The 17,951-nt window shown below is 36.6% G+C and overlaps 2 protein-coding genes across 2 annotated transcripts; one reads left to right on the plus strand and one right to left on the minus strand.

The window, feature by feature from the left end:
- Positions 1-400: 400 nt before the first annotated feature.
- LOC142165127 (uncharacterized) lies at positions 401-1,987 on the plus strand. Its single transcript, XM_075223748.1, has 3 exons — positions 401-649; positions 777-1,183; positions 1,588-1,987. Exons 1-3 carry the CDS (start codon positions 401-403, stop codon positions 1,985-1,987), a joined length of 1,056 nt encoding a protein of 351 aa, XP_075079849.1.
- A 4,526-nt stretch (positions 1,988-6,513) lies between these two features.
- Positions 6,514-8,065, minus strand: LOC107786527 (uncharacterized). Its single transcript, XM_016608016.2, has 2 exons — positions 6,993-8,065; positions 6,514-6,897 (listed from the first exon to the last, which is right to left on the minus strand). Exons 1-2 carry the CDS (start codon positions 7,840-7,842, stop codon positions 6,557-6,559), a joined length of 1,191 nt encoding a protein of 396 aa, XP_016463502.1. The 5' UTR covers positions 7,843-8,065; the 3' UTR covers positions 6,514-6,556.
- Positions 8,066-17,951: the final 9,886 nt, after the last annotated feature.

Consider the following 17,951-nt stretch of genomic DNA (forward strand, 5'->3'; position numbering starts at 1 on the left):
CATCAAACTCATCTCTCAAGCAGATCCCATGAAGTTTGTGATAACTCGACCTGTTCTTTCTGGACTCCTAACAAGATGGTCCATATTGTTTAACCAATATGAGATCACATACACACCTCAAAAAGCTGTGAAAGGACAAGCATTAGCCAATTTTCTGGCTGATCACCCTCTTCCGGCAGAATGGGAGCTTTCAGATGAGTTTCCAAATGAAGACGTTTTGTTCATCGAAGAATTGCCACCATGGACAATGTTCTTTGATTGATCTGCATGTCATAATAGTGCGGGGGAAGGTGTTGTGTTGATCTCTCCAGAAAGACTAGTCTTGTCATTCTCCTTTGTTTTAGGTGAAACATGCTCCAACAATGCTGCAGAGTACCAAGCTTTGATCGTCAGTCTCAAAATGGCATTAGAAATAAAGATTCTACAGTTGGAGATCTACGGCGACTCTAAGCTGATCATCAACCAACTTTTGGGGAGTTACGAGGTAAAGAAGGAAGATCTATTGTCATACCATGAATACGCTTCTGGTTTACTGGAAAAATTCGACCGAGTGTTCTTAAACCACGTCCCAAGAGAAGAAAATCGCAAGGTTGATGCTTTGGCTAACTTGGCCACGACGATGGCACTTGCAGAGAATGAGTCAACAAAGGTATATGTGTCATTGATGGGTTATTCCTAGACTTTTGGATCTTCAAGTCAACGAAAGCCATCATACGTCTATTCGAGTGATTAAAGAAGAAGATTGGAGGCAACCACTAATAGAGTACCTTGAACAGGGAAAGTTACCTGAAGATTCGCGACAAAGAACAGACATCAAACTAAGAGCACCACGATTCATCTTCTATAAGGGGACATTGTTTCGCCGCTCTTTTGAAGGACTATTCTTGCGATGTCTTAACAAAGAAGAAGCCTTCCAAGCGATGGAGGAAGCACATTCTAGCTCATGTGGAGCACACCAATCTGGTCCCAAGCTCCATTTTCACATCAAGAGGATGGGCTACTACTGGGCGACAATGGTGAAGGATTGCATAGATCATGCCAAAAGATGTCAAGTGTGTCAATTTCATGCCAACTACATCCACCAACCTCCAGAGCCTCTTCACCCAACTGTAGCTTCATGGACTTTTGATGCATGGGGACTTGATGTTGTTGGACCACTTCCAAAGTCATCAAAGGGACATATGTAAATATTGGCCGCTGTGGACTACTTCTCTAAATGAGCGGAAGTTGTTCCACTCAAGGAGGTGAAAAAGGAAACCGTTGTCGATTTTATCAAGTCATATATAATTTTTAGATACGTCATACCAAGATACATAATCACTGATAATGGTACGCCATTTGACAACAAGCTCGTAAAGAGTCTATGCGAGAAGTTCAGTTTCAGACAACATAAGTCTTCAATGTATAATGCACCTACCAACGGCCTTGCTGAAGCTTTTAACTAGAGACTTGGTAACCTTTTGAAGAAAGTTGTTGCAAAGAACAAGAGAGACTGGCATGAGAGAATTGGTGAAGCTTTGTGGGCATACTGGACAACCTTCAGAACTGCTACATAAGCAACTCCTTACTCTTTGGTGTATGGCATAGAAACAGTCCTACCGTTAGAGCAACAAATTCCATCATTGTGGATAGCAATCCAAAAGGACTCACGTCCGAAGAGAATGCTCAACTTTGCTTAGTAGAGTTAGAGGCATTGGATGATAAAGGATTGGAAGCGCAACAAAAATTGGAATGCTATCAAGCTCGACTAGCTAGAGCCTTCAACAAGAAAGTGCGGCCACGATCATTCCAAGTGGGAGACTTAGTCCTAGCAGTTCGACGACCTATAATCCTCAACAAACGCATAGGTGACAAGTTTACCTCAAAATGGGATGGTCCATATGTTCTGAAAGAAACCTATTCAAGTGGCGCATACAAAATTGTCAATAAGGATGGTCTCAGAGTTGGTCCGATGAATGGAAAATTTCTGAAGCAGTACTTTCCATGAAAGTCACCTACGCTCCTCGACGTACGAGCCTAAACTGCAAGTCATGATTCTCCTCGATGCATGAGCTTAAACTGCATGTTGCTACACTCCTATCCCGCATGAGTCTAAACTGTGTACGGCCAAAAAAAAAGAGTCTGCTAGGTTGAAAATCTCGAAAGATGCGGCCTAGGAAAAAGTCAAGACCAAAAAAAAATTGATCCCTCTTAACTACGTTATGACCTAATCCTCTTCACTGAGGTACGTAGGCAGCTTAGAGTTTCATTCTAAGTTCAGTCGCGTGAGTTTTAAAAAAATTAAAAGTTTGGCATCATCGGATCATTACATTAATTCTTCCAAGTGTAGAGCAACATATCTATGAGGAAAATAGACGATTTTCTTTGAAGTATAGAAGATGTTTATTGCTTCAATAGTACAAAAGTTGATACATCAAAAAAATATTGAGACAAAAGGAATTAGACGTTTTCCTATACAAAAGCCTAAGTCATGAAAATGATCGTAAACTAGGCTTTGTGGCTGACTCGTCTTGAATGCTTCTTCCAAGTCCATATGACGTCTCCACATTTTAATATACTATCCTCAATGCCTCGTATATAAGAAGTCATCTCTCTTGAAAAACCTTCAATCACCACGGGAGCTGCCATTGATAAACTTCAAGACCATCAACAAATCAAGCGCAACAAGTGGTGAAGGGGTGACTCTACATCTTGTATGATATCTCAGACTCATATCTGGACTCGTTGAACTTTTTCGCAAGTATGCAAAAGAAATAAACAAAGAGATAAGATTCGTGATAATAGCCGAATCCATTACAAGGCTGTAGAATCAACTTCAAAAATATTTGTTAGGCTAACTAAGAATTAATGGAGCTTCATCTTCAACATGATTATAGTTCTCGACGTCCGAATTTCATAGGATCAAATTGTTGGTGATTTCGATGCTCCTAGTTCAAGATACAGTTTTTCTGGCCGAAAGCATGCAAACTTGAAAGTTCCCTGCCGTCAGTTCGACTTTCAATATTTTTCTGTTTCTAGCCCGAGAAGAGTGCCGAGATGGAATTTTTATGTGTTGCATCTCTAGGAGTTTTCTTTCCAATGGAACAAACGTATTGTAGTTCCGATACACTTATCTCAAGATACAATTATTTTCGCTGAAGGTATGCAGATCTGAAAGTTCACTGCAGTTAATTCGATGTCACGAATTTTTTGTTGATAGCCCGAAAAGAGTTCTGCCATGAAATTTATAGCTATCTCTGAGTTCTCTTTTTAACGGTGCAAACGAATTGTAATTCCGACACTTGTAGCTCGAGATATGAATTTTTCCACTATAGTGCGCAAAGCTGAAAAGTAATTTCGCGGACAGATGGGTCAAGTTCAAAAAGTTGCTGCGGACAATATGCTAAGAATTCTTCTATGATATCTTAAATATTTCATTATCTCTAAATTTTCTTTCCAACGGCGTAGACGGTTCGCAATTTGGATGCTCCTAGCTTGAGATATGTGTGTTCCAATGATAGCATGCAGTGCTGTGAAGGCGGAATGACAGGCTTGTGCATCGCTTTCAAAAGTTCATTCCGGCTTGTCCTTATGGAATTTGGCCCCAAATTTTGGATATGTTACTATGGTGCAAGTTTTGATTCTGCAGAACCAAGCGGATTACAGTTTGGACACTCTTGGGTCGAGATACGATTTTTTCAATGCGAGCATGAAATGCTATGAAGTCAAAACAGCAGAGACGCGCCAAGTGCTTGCTCGCCGAAGTTGGAAAAGCCTACTCCAGTTGTCTTGCTCGCCAGCCTACAACAATGCAATATGGTACATGTCTCACTCACCACTGATAAAATATGGTCTCTCCGAGCCTCCAAGAGTAGGGATTTTGTCGTCGAGGTTGAAAAGACACTTCATATGTCTTTCTCGCCGAGCCACAACAAAGAGACTAGTGGTTTGCTTGCAATTCATCTTCCTAGGGATATCAAAGGCCACTGGTACTCTCGCAAAATACTGCAAAAGAAAAATATTTGGAAATCCTCGATGCCAACAACGTAAAGTTTCTGTGGATACGGTGCCAATAGCAGCAGTATGGCACTTTAGTTTGACATAAAAAAGACATCGGAAGCTGCACAACAGTCTTGTTCAGCATGGCATGTATCGGTGCCTATAGCACGAAGCTTTAACTTGCGACAAAAAATTTGGTCTTGAACAACAATCTCCATTGCTCGAAGTTTGCAAATTTGGCTTCTCATGCTAGTGAAGTCCTTCAATATGGATTAATTCTGAATAAAGAAGCAATAAATGAAGCAGAACTTCATCCCCAAATTATTGTATGGCGTGCGCTTGATTGCTTCTAGTTCTCTTTTCTACGTGTTTAAATTGAATGATTTGCTGCGTAAGAAAAAAAAAAGAGAGAGCGAGTCATGATTCAACAGAAAATTAAGGAGATAAGAACAAAAAAAGAATGAAAGAAAGGTCGAGTGTAAGCAGTTCATGAAAGCAATTGGAGATGGAAGAAGCTCTAGTATCAGTTTTGGTGCTTCGACCCAGTTAGACAGAGGAGTTTGATATTCAATTGTGATGGAAAACTAGTTGGCTTGGTCCTCTTTTTATAGGGATCGCACGAAGAGTTCTCCTTTTAAACGGAAAAGAAGAGAGTTATCGGATTGAAGTTAATTATCCCGTGAACAAGTTGGACTGAAGATGAAGAAAGAAGATTCTGTATGCTAATGAAACATAAATTGAGAGCTCGTCATGTGTGGATTGCAATTAATGACCAAACACAAATTAAGGTAAGTGAGTTATGTGGCTTTGCTTAATGTTGGGACTTAGTCATTCTTTCCAAGAAGAATTACATTAAAAATAGAAATTCTAAGTGAAAAGATGGAATTACTTTGATTTTTTTTTGTCCCTAAGAAGATCTTGGATTGATCTCTTAACCGGAAAAGGAAAATATTAAAAGCAACTTCTTTAATTAAGCAGATTTACCCAAGTATTAGTTTGGAGAATTTTACATGAAAGAAATTTCAATTTTGATATATCCTGCTTTCCTTCGAAGGAGATGTGTGTAATTAAGTTCAAAAGAGGCTTTTGTCGGAAAATAATAATAATTGTCTTACTGGTACTTCAAGCATCGTCTTCAAGTTTCAATAAGTCATTTTAGGACAAACCTTGAAGTAGGGGGTATCTGTAGACATATAAAATTTATTGGGTCTAATCCATACAAAATTTGGATTAAATTAAATTGGGTTAAATAATTAATTTGGGCTTTACAAGTTAAATTAGTCCATTTCATTATTTTTGAGCCCAAGGTTCTCTTCATCTTAAGGCCCAGACTCGTAGCATGTGTCAAGTGACATGGCATGTCCAGTCAAATCCAAAGCCAACAAGATGATGCCACGTGTTAAATGATGTGGCAATCCAAGTCAAAAAGCAAGAACCAACCACAGGTTGCCAAGTGGCTAAAATGACATGAGCCAATCAGAATCAAGCAATAGAGTTAGTTCATATGTAGCTGGACTGTCCATCCTCTACAACAATAAGTAGAGGGGTTACATAACTCTCAAGGGACATTCAGAGTTGGAGAAGAACACTCCGCAATTGGTGAAGGCATCCACAAACAGAGAGATCAATCATCAAGTGCTTAGTTCTTCGACAAAGGAGTGATCAACGGAGTTCTTCCCAGAAATCAACTCATAACAACAAAGTGTTGCTCGACGTTCTTAGCGATTAAATACATCACAAGGAGGTCTACATCATCCTACATTCGAGAAAGACGCTTCTCAAGCCCTCGAATCACGGAGAATTTTAGAGAGGAGAATCAAGAGATACATAGAATTGTACTCACAAATATTTATCAATAAAATCACTTTTTCTTCATATTATTTTTGTTGCAGTTTATTTTTCGTATTACGAAAATTTGTTGCGAACAGTTACGTCAAGTAAAAGTAACTTGGTAATATAAAAAAAAATATTACACCATCACTAGATCAGTTAAACTCTTTTAAAAATAGTCGCAAATTGAGAATGTCGAAGTATGGATTCGCAATCTTCAATGATGTGGAGCTAATTTAAAACCATCCTCGAATGTCGAATAGGCCTGGTCCGAATAGGCCTAAAGTCCCTCATCGCATAGCAAGTGAGAGTGGAACTATCATTTTATGGGGTCGTTTGCTATGAGGTATCAGTAGATATAGTGTTGATATAAAAATTTAATATCATCTTAATATTTTATTTGGTTAGCAAACTTGGTATAAGTTATTCCGAGATTAAAATTAGTGTCGGGATAACTTATATCTTATTCTTAGAAATTATACAATTGTCACTTTTAATATAATATACCAGCATAAGCCGTATTGTAACCAAACGACCCCTAAGTAGCCTAATTATCCTTACATATGATTGAAAAATTATATCGGACCTATCTAAAAGCTCTTCCCTTTCTTGATGCATGTTATTTTTCTTATTATCACATCCAAAAAAGAAAAAAGAAAAAACTAGAGTTTTCTTGGATAAAAGGTGCTTGTGGAGTTGAGGTCCAAAATTAAGAACCTTAAGAAAGTTGTATTACATATACAAAATACTATAAGGGTTGTTCAACAAGTTGATCTACTAGCTCCTCCAACAACTGATCAAGAATTTTTAATCCTATGCCCCCACCGATCTCCTTGCAGTATTCAAACTTGCAAATCTCTTTCTGTAGCCAGTTTCTTTCCACTGTCTCTCTATCTGCCAATGTGCTGAAACCACTCCATATTTGTACGCAGTTTTCAAAATGCTTGTATGATTCAGCACAAATTCTTTCACTTTTCTTGGCTTCCACTCCATTATTATCACCTGCGGTCAGTTTCAGCTTCCTGTAATTTTCAAGTTCCTCGGTCAGTGTTCTCCTTGATCTTGAATTTGTCAGCCTAAAGAACTTCTCTGATAACGACATTCAGATAAAAATGCACATTAGTTAATAAAGAAAAAAAGAGAATGCAACAAAATCTAAAATTATGAAGCACAAGCGTAACTACCTGAATTTTGTGTCTCAGCAAAATAAAGAACTGAATTTGGGCTTGATTTCTCTGAATCAAATTGTGTTAGGGGTTTTTCTACAGCAAAGCTTTCACGTTTTTTCTTCTTTTTCTTCCTTGTTATTTTTGCTCCTTCATAGTCTTCCATCCCAACAGATATATTCTGAAGAAATTTATCTGTTGGTCTAAGGACGTTGGTTGAATCTTTAAGTACTGTAAACTTCTGAGAATCCTTGTGCATGAGGATCACTTTGTCATCTAGCTTCTGAGTTGAAACCTCATAATTAATAACATGTAAATTTTCTTTCTTCTTCAGATCCACGCTCTCCCTTATCTTGTTATTCAGCTTCTCTTTTCTTCTCTGCTTTATTTCTGCAAAATTATTTTTCCTCTGTTTCGACACAATCTCTCTGCTTTCAAAGCTGAGAATAAAGAAATTCTCATCTTCAAGCTCCATGTACGTTGGTGGTTCACGAAAGCTATTCACCCGTGGATTTCTCCCTTTAATTTCTCTCAACAAATCAACGGAATTCATAGAGCGGCTTCGGGAGATTGATTTGTTATTGCTTGCCTTTGCATGATCCAAGCTAAAAGGCGGCAGCGATTCTAATCCCATCAGCCTTGCCACAACCCCAGGTGCTTTTAAGGACAGTCCATCATCAGCTTCTGCTTCTTTAGTATGATTACTGTACTGGTACGTTGTAGACAGACTAATTTGATCTGAGGGATGAGTTGGAAGACTGTTGGAGCAAAGAAGGCGACGCAACATCCCAGAAATGCAACTTACCTTGGAAGTATAATTAGCATTGCTTGAAGTGGTGGAAACAGAGGATGAAGATAACAATTTCATTGTCAACTCGCCAAGTGTATGTATGACTAGTGTGAAGGTAACAAGTATTACTGAAAACAGAAGAAGGAAAAGGTAAGAAAAGCTGGGGTTGGAAGAGTTTGAATCTGTCCTTTTTTTTTTCTCTTTTTCAAAGATGAGAGAAAACGAGGAAAAGCACAGTGGAGAAAAGTGAGATTTTGAATTGGGGAGACAGGTGTGTAATGGTAATGGTAATGGTGGCGGGCTTTACGTTTGAAAGTTTTAGGCAGTAAAAGAGGGAGTTGAAAGAGAAAAGAAGGAGTAGATGTTCCCACGCGGGCCGAGCAGTCAATTTTGATGCGCTATTTGTCTTCATCAAATAGGACCAACCATGTTACTTCTAGTCACTAACATCCACTATGCTTCCTAATCATAATAGCATCTTGTAAAGGTTGAACGTCCAAATTAATGCAAGAATGATGTGAGTTGCATTTGTTCTTCTTGAGTTCCACAAAATGCTAAACACAATCATTCTTTTTTTTTATTTTACGTGATATTCCTTCCATAAACTTGTTTGATTGGATACAGAATTTAAAAAAAAATAAAGACTTTTGGAATTTATAGTCCTACACAAGTCAAAAGGGGGTCCAGAATATTTGTGTGGTTATAAAGCTTCTCATTAAGGGTATAATAGGAAGTTTAAACTAAATTGTTTCCGAATTGAGAAAGGAATTTTAGAACAGACAAAAAAGGAAATAGGTTCACATAAACTCGAACGGAGGGAGTATTATATTATTATGAGTCTTCTTTAAAATAATAATTTTATATTTAAAAATAAGTTAATTTTAAAATATTTATTTTATTCTTAATGCATTGATTTTGCAATCGTACAAGTGTTATTGTATGTTTAAAACTATAAGTTCTAGCTTTTTTTATTACTCCATGCAATTAAATTTGTTCACATAAAATCAACCGATGAAGTCCAATGGCTATCATGAAGGTTTGACTTGTTACGCACATTTCGTGTGATTTTAAATATATAATATTATATAAGCTTGAAAACATTGATTTGATATATAAGTGAACAAGTTTGTCTCTTTTATTTTAATTTTATTTTTGTGAATATTTTTCATATTTTATTATATCGTGAATCTAATTTTACCATCTTTCAACTTCTTTGAAATCAAAAGATACATGGAAATGAAAAGTAAAGCCAACAAAGATTTGAAGCTTAATAGAAAAAAGGACAAATTAAAAGAGAATAGAGAAATATCTCGTACTTATCTTTTTGTTTTTTTCATTTTTCATTTTTTTGATTTCGTTTTTATATCAGTTTGTATGTCAAGCATAATTATAAGAAATTTAGTCACTTGAAAGAAGTAAACGCATGAATGCGGCAGTGATAAAAGAATTAAGATGAAATAAATTAATACTCGAAGGGGATTGCATTATAGTTTTGTTTAAAACAAAAAGAAGGAAGCTAGATTAATGTAAGTGAATATATATACTACATATATTAAACTTTAGAACGGTTTGTGTAATTCTCCCTAAATACGGCTCCTACAATTTAACTCAAATTCTAAACGGCCAAGTCGCACTCCTCCCCAAACTAAGACCCATAAATAAAGAAGTATACCCTTAGGGGTCGTTTGGTAGGGTGCATAGGAATAATGCTGAATAGGGTGTATTAGTAATGCATGGATTAGTAATGCAAGCATTAGTTATGCAGAGATTATTTTTTATACATTGTTTGATGTAGTGTATTAAAAATTAAAATGCATTGCATAATTTTTAAATAAATTAGTTGTTTACAAAAATGCCCTCTATATTCTTAGCTTTAACGGAATTTAAGGACAATTTTATCTTTAATCATGCTAATGCATACTTTAATAGCCTTGGTATTACTAATATCGTGGTTTTCTATGCATTAGTTATACATAGGATTATACCAAATAGAGTGTATAACTAATGCTTGTATTAGTTATACATAGGTTAAAAAATGTACCAAACAAAATATTATTAATATACAAAGATAATGCATGCATTATTTTCTCTAATACACTCTACCAAACGGCCTCTTAGTGAAATGAAGAGTTACAGAGGACAAAGGAATATTCTTGAAATGCAAATATTAGGGGGAGGGAGAGGGGGTAGCCGTAGGGGTGTTCGTCGGTCGGTATGGTATGGTATTTAGATATTTCGGTTCGGTATTTTCGGTATGCGATTTCTTAAAATCCTATACAAATACTGTACCTAATTAAATTCGGTATGATTCGGTTTTTCTCCTTTCGGTTTCGGTTCGGTAACTTCGGTTTATTCGGTTTGAATACTAACTAGTGCATAAAGTCATACACTCTAATATTCTTAATTAAAGTACTCAAAAATACAAAACTGAAATATTTGTTGACAAAAATTTTGTCCAAAACTAACAAATATCGGAGGTATGTCTCGGCTAATGCTTTTGTTTCAAATAAAAGCATCTGCTCTTTCGGCATCTCTTTCGCTTGTCCAGTAACCTCTTCTTTCTCAAAAAGACCCAAACAGAGAAAATTGTATATAAAAAAATATTTGATCATTAGAAGTGTCTTGTTACTTGTTTAGAGTTAATTGATGAACTTTGAGAATAAAGAAAAGTAAACTTTTAGATTTTTTATATTTATGTTATAATTGATGATATATGTTTTGTGTAATATAATATATATATTTCGGTACAGTATCGATATTTCGGTATTTTGTCTTAAAATATCAAATATCATATTTAATACCAATTTTTTTAAAAACTTAAACCAAATAAAAAAATATCGTACACCAAATACCAAAAATTTTTATTTTGATACGGTAATTCCAATATTTACTGAATTATGCCCACACCTAGGGGGCCGCCCCTCCTACTGTCCCTTTAGCTTTGCCACTCATATTACTTTGACAACTTGATGCATACAAGTAGCAGATCACTTTCCTTTAACAGTGAAAAGGTACAGTAATCCCAAGAGGGTGCCAAAGTGGTACGAGTTTTGGCAATCATGTGCAGTAAACATGAACACGAAGGGTTTAAATCTCACCGAAAACTAATAACCGTTGTCTCTCAACTTGCACAACCTAAGCTCAAGGTAGATAGATCTGTATGATTCGAAGGAGTGATTCGCAAAAAAATATATTTCGGAAATAATTTTTTTGAAATATATAAATCCTTGAATTGCTTTCACGTTAAAAAAAAAAGATTCGATGGCGGCTCAGATATTACTTTATATGGTAAGTTTAAGAGCCCGTTTGGACATAATAAATTTTTCAATTTTTTTTGAAAAAAATTCAATTTTTTTGAAACCAGTGTTTGGCCATAAATTTTCAATTTTCACTTGAACATAAATTTTGAAATTTTTCAAAAGCTCCAAAAAACTATTTTCCAAAATCTTCACTCAGATCACTGACAAAACTTCAAAAAAAATTCAAAATTATATTCATGTCCAAACACAACTCTAATTTTCAAATGTTATTTTCACTTGAAAATAAATTTCACTTTTTTTTTGGAATTGTACAATTCTTATATTCAAACGCCCACTATGTCTCAACTTTAGTCTATTACTTTTCTGAATCCCATATAAGAATTTCATTTTTGACTCCACAACGGTCTAAATCGTATATATTCTCTCCGTTTAAATTTACGTGAATCTATTTTTTTTTTAGTCTGTTGTTGCTCCCAAACGCACGCGCAAGTATGCGTGGTCGACAAGTAATATAGAATTGTAAGTCCAGATATCGTACCCACAGGGACTTGTGATTAACTATCAACTAAATTAAGCCAAACAATTAATCTATTCAAGCGAATTCTAAAATATGAATATTCTACTAAAATAAATCTAAAGTAACAAATTAAGAGATTAAAGAAAACAAGTTGGAGAATTATAGAGACGAATTCGATGTGAGTGAATATTCTAGAGCTATGAGTTAGCTAACAATCCCGTTGAGTTTTCCACTTCAATCATCTAATTGATATATCTAGTTTATTGGTTGACAGAGTTAATATTGCCTGTAGCCTTCTCCCGAAGGACAACTCGCCTATTCAAGCTAATCTAATGCCTATATTCCTATGGAATTAGAATTAACAAGAACGCATTAATAATTCCCGTATAATAACTAAGCAAGGCGATTAGGTATATTCCTATCCTAACCGCAAATCTGCCCCCTCCCCTTAGAGTTAAGATCTTACTCTACTCAATCTTATATGCAATCTAGAATTCCCTCTCTACTCAATCTAAAATAATAAGAACAATCTAAGCTTCAAACTACAACGTTCATGTAGCACCTAAAACTCTAGAACTAATAAACTATGAAATTAAAGGAAGAGAAGAGAAGAAAAACTAGTTAGAAGCCTCCTCCAAGCGTGGTTTGTGTTCCTCCCTGTCTAAACTGTGTCCCTAGGTCTCAGATTTGTCAAAAGTCTTTAAAATAACGTTTTTATATGTATTTATACCAAGTAGGGTTGGGCTAAGACGAAAACACCTTCTCCCGCGCGAAATAGGACTCTGGCTCTATAAATTTTGTACAGTCGCGCCGCACCCTGCGCCGCGCCATGCGGCACACTAATCTCTACTCAATCTAAAATAATAAGAACAATCTAAGCTTCAAACTACAACGTTCATGTAGCACCTAAAACTCTAGAACTAATAAACTATGAAATTAAAGGAAGAGAAGAGAAGAAAAACTAGTTAGAAGCCTCCTCCAAGCGTGGTTTGTGTTCCTCCCTGTCTAAACTGTGTCCCTAGGTCTCAGATTTGTCAAAAGTCTTTAAAATAACGTTTTTATATGTATTTATACCAAGTAGGGTTGGGCTAAGACGAAAACACCTTCTCCCGCGCGAAATAGGACTCTGGCTCTATAAATTTTGTACAGTCGCGCCGCACCCTGCGCCGCGCCATGCGGCACACTAATGGAGTTTATCAGCAGCCTCAACTTTTCGCATCATGCAATATTTTACACTGCTGCGCCGCGCCTTGCGGCGTCCCATGCAGTGCGGCAGTGTAATTTTCTCAGAGTGAACTTATTTCGTCCTCTTTTAACATCCGGACTTGGTACACGACCTCCGAACACGATCCTGGCGTAATGTCTTGGGCTTTTACTCAGACTTCAAAGCTCCAAATCACTTGAATTCATTCCATAACGCCTACATAGATCAGAATCACTCCTACAAGGCATAAAATAGATATTTAGTGCAAAACACTAGCAATTAAAGCTCAAACTCAATTAAAGTACAGTAACTTAGAGTTTAATAAGCGACTAAAATACACAATTATATCCTATCATCATCCGTACAAAAAGAATGACCAATTTTCATATTTGAAAATAATTTACTTTTATGCAATGATTTATAGCCATACAATATATATATATATATATATATATATATATATATATATATATATATATATATATATATATATATATATATATATATATATTACACAACAAATTCAAAAGTCTTCCATGCCCAATCAAATAGATTCACATAAATTAAAATGGAGGGAGTAATATTCTGGAAGTCTTTGCCAATTATTCTCGTAAAAATTGCACGGGGCACCCTATTTGGTCGCCCCCATTTAGCCTATACCCATTGTTTTTTAAAAACTTTTAACTTGTACCCACTTTTTAAATTACTTCAGCCCCCTTTCTCTTCCTCCTTCTCCTCCTTCGTTTTCTTCTTCTTCTTTCTTCTGCTGTTGTTGGTACAGATTATGTTTTTAGGTAAAATTTCTTTTACACTGTTGGTGCATAGAAGTTAAAACTTTCTTTTATACCTTTATATGATTAAAAAAGAAATTATATTTCATAGATCCTTTTGTGAGGGGAAACTATCAAGATACCATTGTTAAGTGACGACGCCTTTGCATTTTAATCGTATTACAGAGCTCATTATTTGTTCTCGCAATCTGGGATGATTAATTTGCATTTATTTACTTCTTCTTTTTTGGGTTGTTTTGATAAATATTATTAAGGTGAAAGTTGTTTCTTGTAAAGCTAAATTGAGTATGTTAGCACATAAAAATTCTTGAGCCCAGTGCTGAGATTTTACCCCAAAGATTTTAACAAACTAGCAAGTTGTTTGATGGATGGATCCCCAGCTTATTTGAGTAGATCCTATTCTAAAGCTAGCTTTCAAATAACTTCAGCTCTAGAGCTGAAGTTCGACAGTTACAAAAACAAAAACTTCAGATCTAGAGCTGAAGTTTGCCAGTTACAAACAAAAACATCAGCTCTAGAGCTGAAGTTCGACAGTTACAAAACAAAAACTTCAGCTCTAGAGATGAAGCTTACAAACAAAATCTTCAGCTTTAGAGCTGAAGTTCGCCAGTTACAAATAAAAACTTCAGCTCTAGAGCTTAAGTTCGACAGTTACAAAACAAAAACTTCAGCTCTAGAGCTGAATTTCAGGCCCGGCTACTAGAATGCTGAAGTTTTGCATGATTCTCTTTGCTACTTCAGCCCCGTATGCTGAAATTATGCGAAAAAGTGGGTACGCTTGCAATTTTTTTTTGCAAAGCGGGAACAAGTTAAAACGTGACACAAAAAGCGGGTATAGATGCAAATGCCCCATTATTCTCTAATGTATTCCTACGTCCTATACCTCATTTTTATGCGCAAAACTTCAATTTAAGCAATTCAGAAAGAAAAATATTTTCTTATTACGAATAATTAAATTTAAATCTCTAATTTTTTTTATGATATACATTGTAGATCATAAGTGTCTACTCGCAAAATATAGTATGTGTTTCTCCTAGACTTTCGTGTGTTATAATGGATGATGAGCCTGCTATTTATAGTTATACCTAGGGAAACAAGATCTTATGATCAAGCCCCACTTAAATAATAATAAATGAGTAAATAAATATGTAACGACATGCCATGAATACAAATATTTTTTGTAACGGTTGCTTATTAATGTTAGAGAATATTCTCTCATTGAATGATATCCGATGACAAAATACTCGATCTGTTCCCGTTGAACATACTCCCTTCAGGACTTACCCGATGTCGATTGTAGTTGTTGTTCCTAGTACTCGTTACTTGACTTGCCTTTTACCTGTCTTCGGTTTCATGTGTCATGCTATCACTCGACCATTTATTATAAATCAATTTTACCCTACACAGATAGTCCTTATACTTTTCGGTGACATATCTTTGTGTTGTTGAGAAGTTGGTGAAGACTCCCTTCTTGGGGGAAAGTTCCTGAACATTATCTAATGATTGAAAGGATGCACGTTTTCTCGCATTTAATATCCCGAACACGTCTTGCCCACGATTTTTACCGTCTATAACTTCACTTCTATTCATCATTTTACTTCTTTTACTTTCAAAATTTTCATAAGTCCTTCTTCTTCTCTGCACTCTTCTTCTTAGAAAATTTTCCATCTTCTCCGACTTTCTCAGCAAAAGCTTTACTACCTCTTTATTATTAATGCTTCTTTCACTACACCATATGGAAACTCCGGCCTTCTCTTTGGTGGAGGCCCAAAGAAAAAAAAGAATGCTTTGGTTCGTTCTCGAGATGCCGTCGGGTCTTCGAGTAATTTTCCATGCCGAAGATATTCGACGAACTCATTCCTCCAATCCTAGACTAAGTTGGTTGAGTTGGCCTTACAGTAATCGTCCACGTCCAATATTGAATACAGAAGTTGGACTACTGTACCGGAGTCAGATCCTTTCATCACTATTGATGACCCCAAATTAGCCAATACGTCTGCTTCCATATTTTCTTCTCTCGGAATGTGTACGATCGACCATTACCTGAATAGTGCAAGCAATGCTTGAACCTTATTCACATATTGTTGCATATGTTCTTCCTTTATGTCAAAAATCCTGTACACTTAATTTACTACCAGCTGGGAATCACATTTGATCTCGATGACCTCGGAATTCCCCAGGCCAGTTCAAGTCCTGCAACCAAAGCCTCATACTCGGGTTTTTTGTTAGTTAACGGAACAGTCCTAATGGCCTATCTTAGAATTTCTCCCGAGGGTGTGACTAAAACTATCCCGAGGTCGGACCATTATACATTGGATGTTCCATCCTTAAACAAGATCCAAACTCCCGATGTAGTTTCCAACACAACACTGCTTCCTTAGCAGCCAAGGCATTAATCTGGGATTGAAATCGGCCACAAAGTTGACCAAAATTGTGACTTGATCGCAGTCCTTGGCTTGTACTCAATATCGAATTCGCTAATGTCGACTGCCCATTTAGCTAATCGGCCTGACAACTCAGGCTTGTGAAGAACATTCCCCCAGGGAAAGGTTGTCACCACGGCTATCGGTGGTACCAAAAATAAGGCCTAAGCTTTCGAGAGGTGACTACGAGAGCTAAGACCAATTTCTCAAGGTGCGGATAACGAGTCTCTACTCCTGATAATATTTTACTAATGTAATAAATAGAAAATTGCGTACCTTCTTCTTCTCGAACCAAAATAGCACTTACCACGACTTCCGAGACAACTAGATATATCAACAATTATTCGTCTCCCCCCAGTTTTGATAGTAACGGGGGGCTGGACATGTACCTTTTTAAATCCTTTAGTGTATGCTGGCATTTGAGAGTCCAATTGAAATTGCTCTTCCTTTTCAAAAGTGAGAAGAAGTGATGACATTTTTTTGATGATCTTGAGATGAACCTGCTTAAAGCGACCAACCTTCCAATTAACCGTTGTTCCTCCTTTACGCTCATTAGTTGGTCTGGGATATCTTTGATGGCATTGATTTTATCGTGATTTATCTCTATCCCTCTTTGCGATACCAAGAACCCCAAGAACTTACCGTGACCAACCTCGAACACATATTTTTCTGGGCTAAGCTTGATGTTGTATTTTCTTAGAATGACAAAGGTCTCTTGGAGGTGTTTCAAGTGATCTCCTTCATTCAAAGACTTGACTAACATGTCATCGATATATACATTCATTATTTTGCATATTTGTTTCTCAAGCATTTTGTTAACAAGCCTTTGATAAGTGGCGCTGGCATTCTTAAGTCCAAATGGCATCACATTGTAACATCACGTGCCAAAATTCGTTATGGAAGAAGTTTTTTCCTAATCCTCGGGGTTCATTTTGATTTGATTATACCCGGAGTAAGCATCAAGGAAACTCATTAACTTGTGCACGGCCGTAGCATCAACCATTTGATCAATGTTTAACAATGGGAACGAGCCTTTAGGGTACTCCTTATTTAAATCTTTAAAATCTATGCACATTCTAAACTTATCATTCTTCTTCGGAACTACAACTACATTGGATAACCATTCTGGATATCTTACCTCCCAGATTGAACCGTTGTCGAGTAGCCGAGTTACCTTTTCTTTAACAAACCTGTTTCTGTCCTCGACTATTGGGCATTTCTTTTGCCTTACCGGTGGGAAGTTCATATCCAAGCTTAGCTTGTGCAAGACCACCTCTGATGGGATACCTATCATATACGAGTGCGACCATGCAAAACAGTCAATGTTAGCTTTAAGCAAATTTTTAAATCCTGACCTGAGTTCGGGATTTAACCCTGTTCCCGAATGAAACTTCTTTTCTAGAAATTGCTCAAACAAAGCCACCTGCTCAAGTTCTTCTGTGGTTTACTTAGTTGCATTTGTCCCCTCCGGTACTTGAAAATATCTCGAAACCTGATAGAAATCTGATGACTCCTCACTCTTATCGTCTTCATTCGGTGGGGGAAAAGGTATCGGACCTGTAATTGCTATTTGTTGAACTCCTTACCCTTGCTACTGAAATAATTATTGCATTCATCTCCCTTGTCACCGGCTGGTTACCTCTTATCTGTTTGATTCTTTCGGGGTTAGGGAATTTCAGTAGTTGATGATATGTTGAGGGCACAACCTTCATCTTGTGTATTCACGTCCTCCCAAGGATTATATTGTAGGCCATGTCACTATCTACCACTTTGAATAAGGTGGTTTTGGTTACCCCCTCAGTGTTCGTGGGCAACAGGATCTTACCTCGGGTTGTCACACTTGTCAAGTTAAACCCAGCTAAGAGTTTTGTCACTGGTATGATACTTTCGGTTAGCGTTGCTTGCTCCAGCACTCTCCATTGGATGATATAGGCTGAGCTTCTTAGGTCAACCAAAATATGCTTAATTTTGAAATCTAAAACATTAAGAGAG

Source organism: Nicotiana tabacum, chromosome 10 (assembly GCF_000715075.1).
Source record: "Nicotiana tabacum cultivar K326 chromosome 10, ASM71507v2, whole genome shotgun sequence".
Classification (NCBI taxonomy): domain Eukaryota; kingdom Viridiplantae; phylum Streptophyta; class Magnoliopsida; order Solanales; family Solanaceae; genus Nicotiana; species Nicotiana tabacum.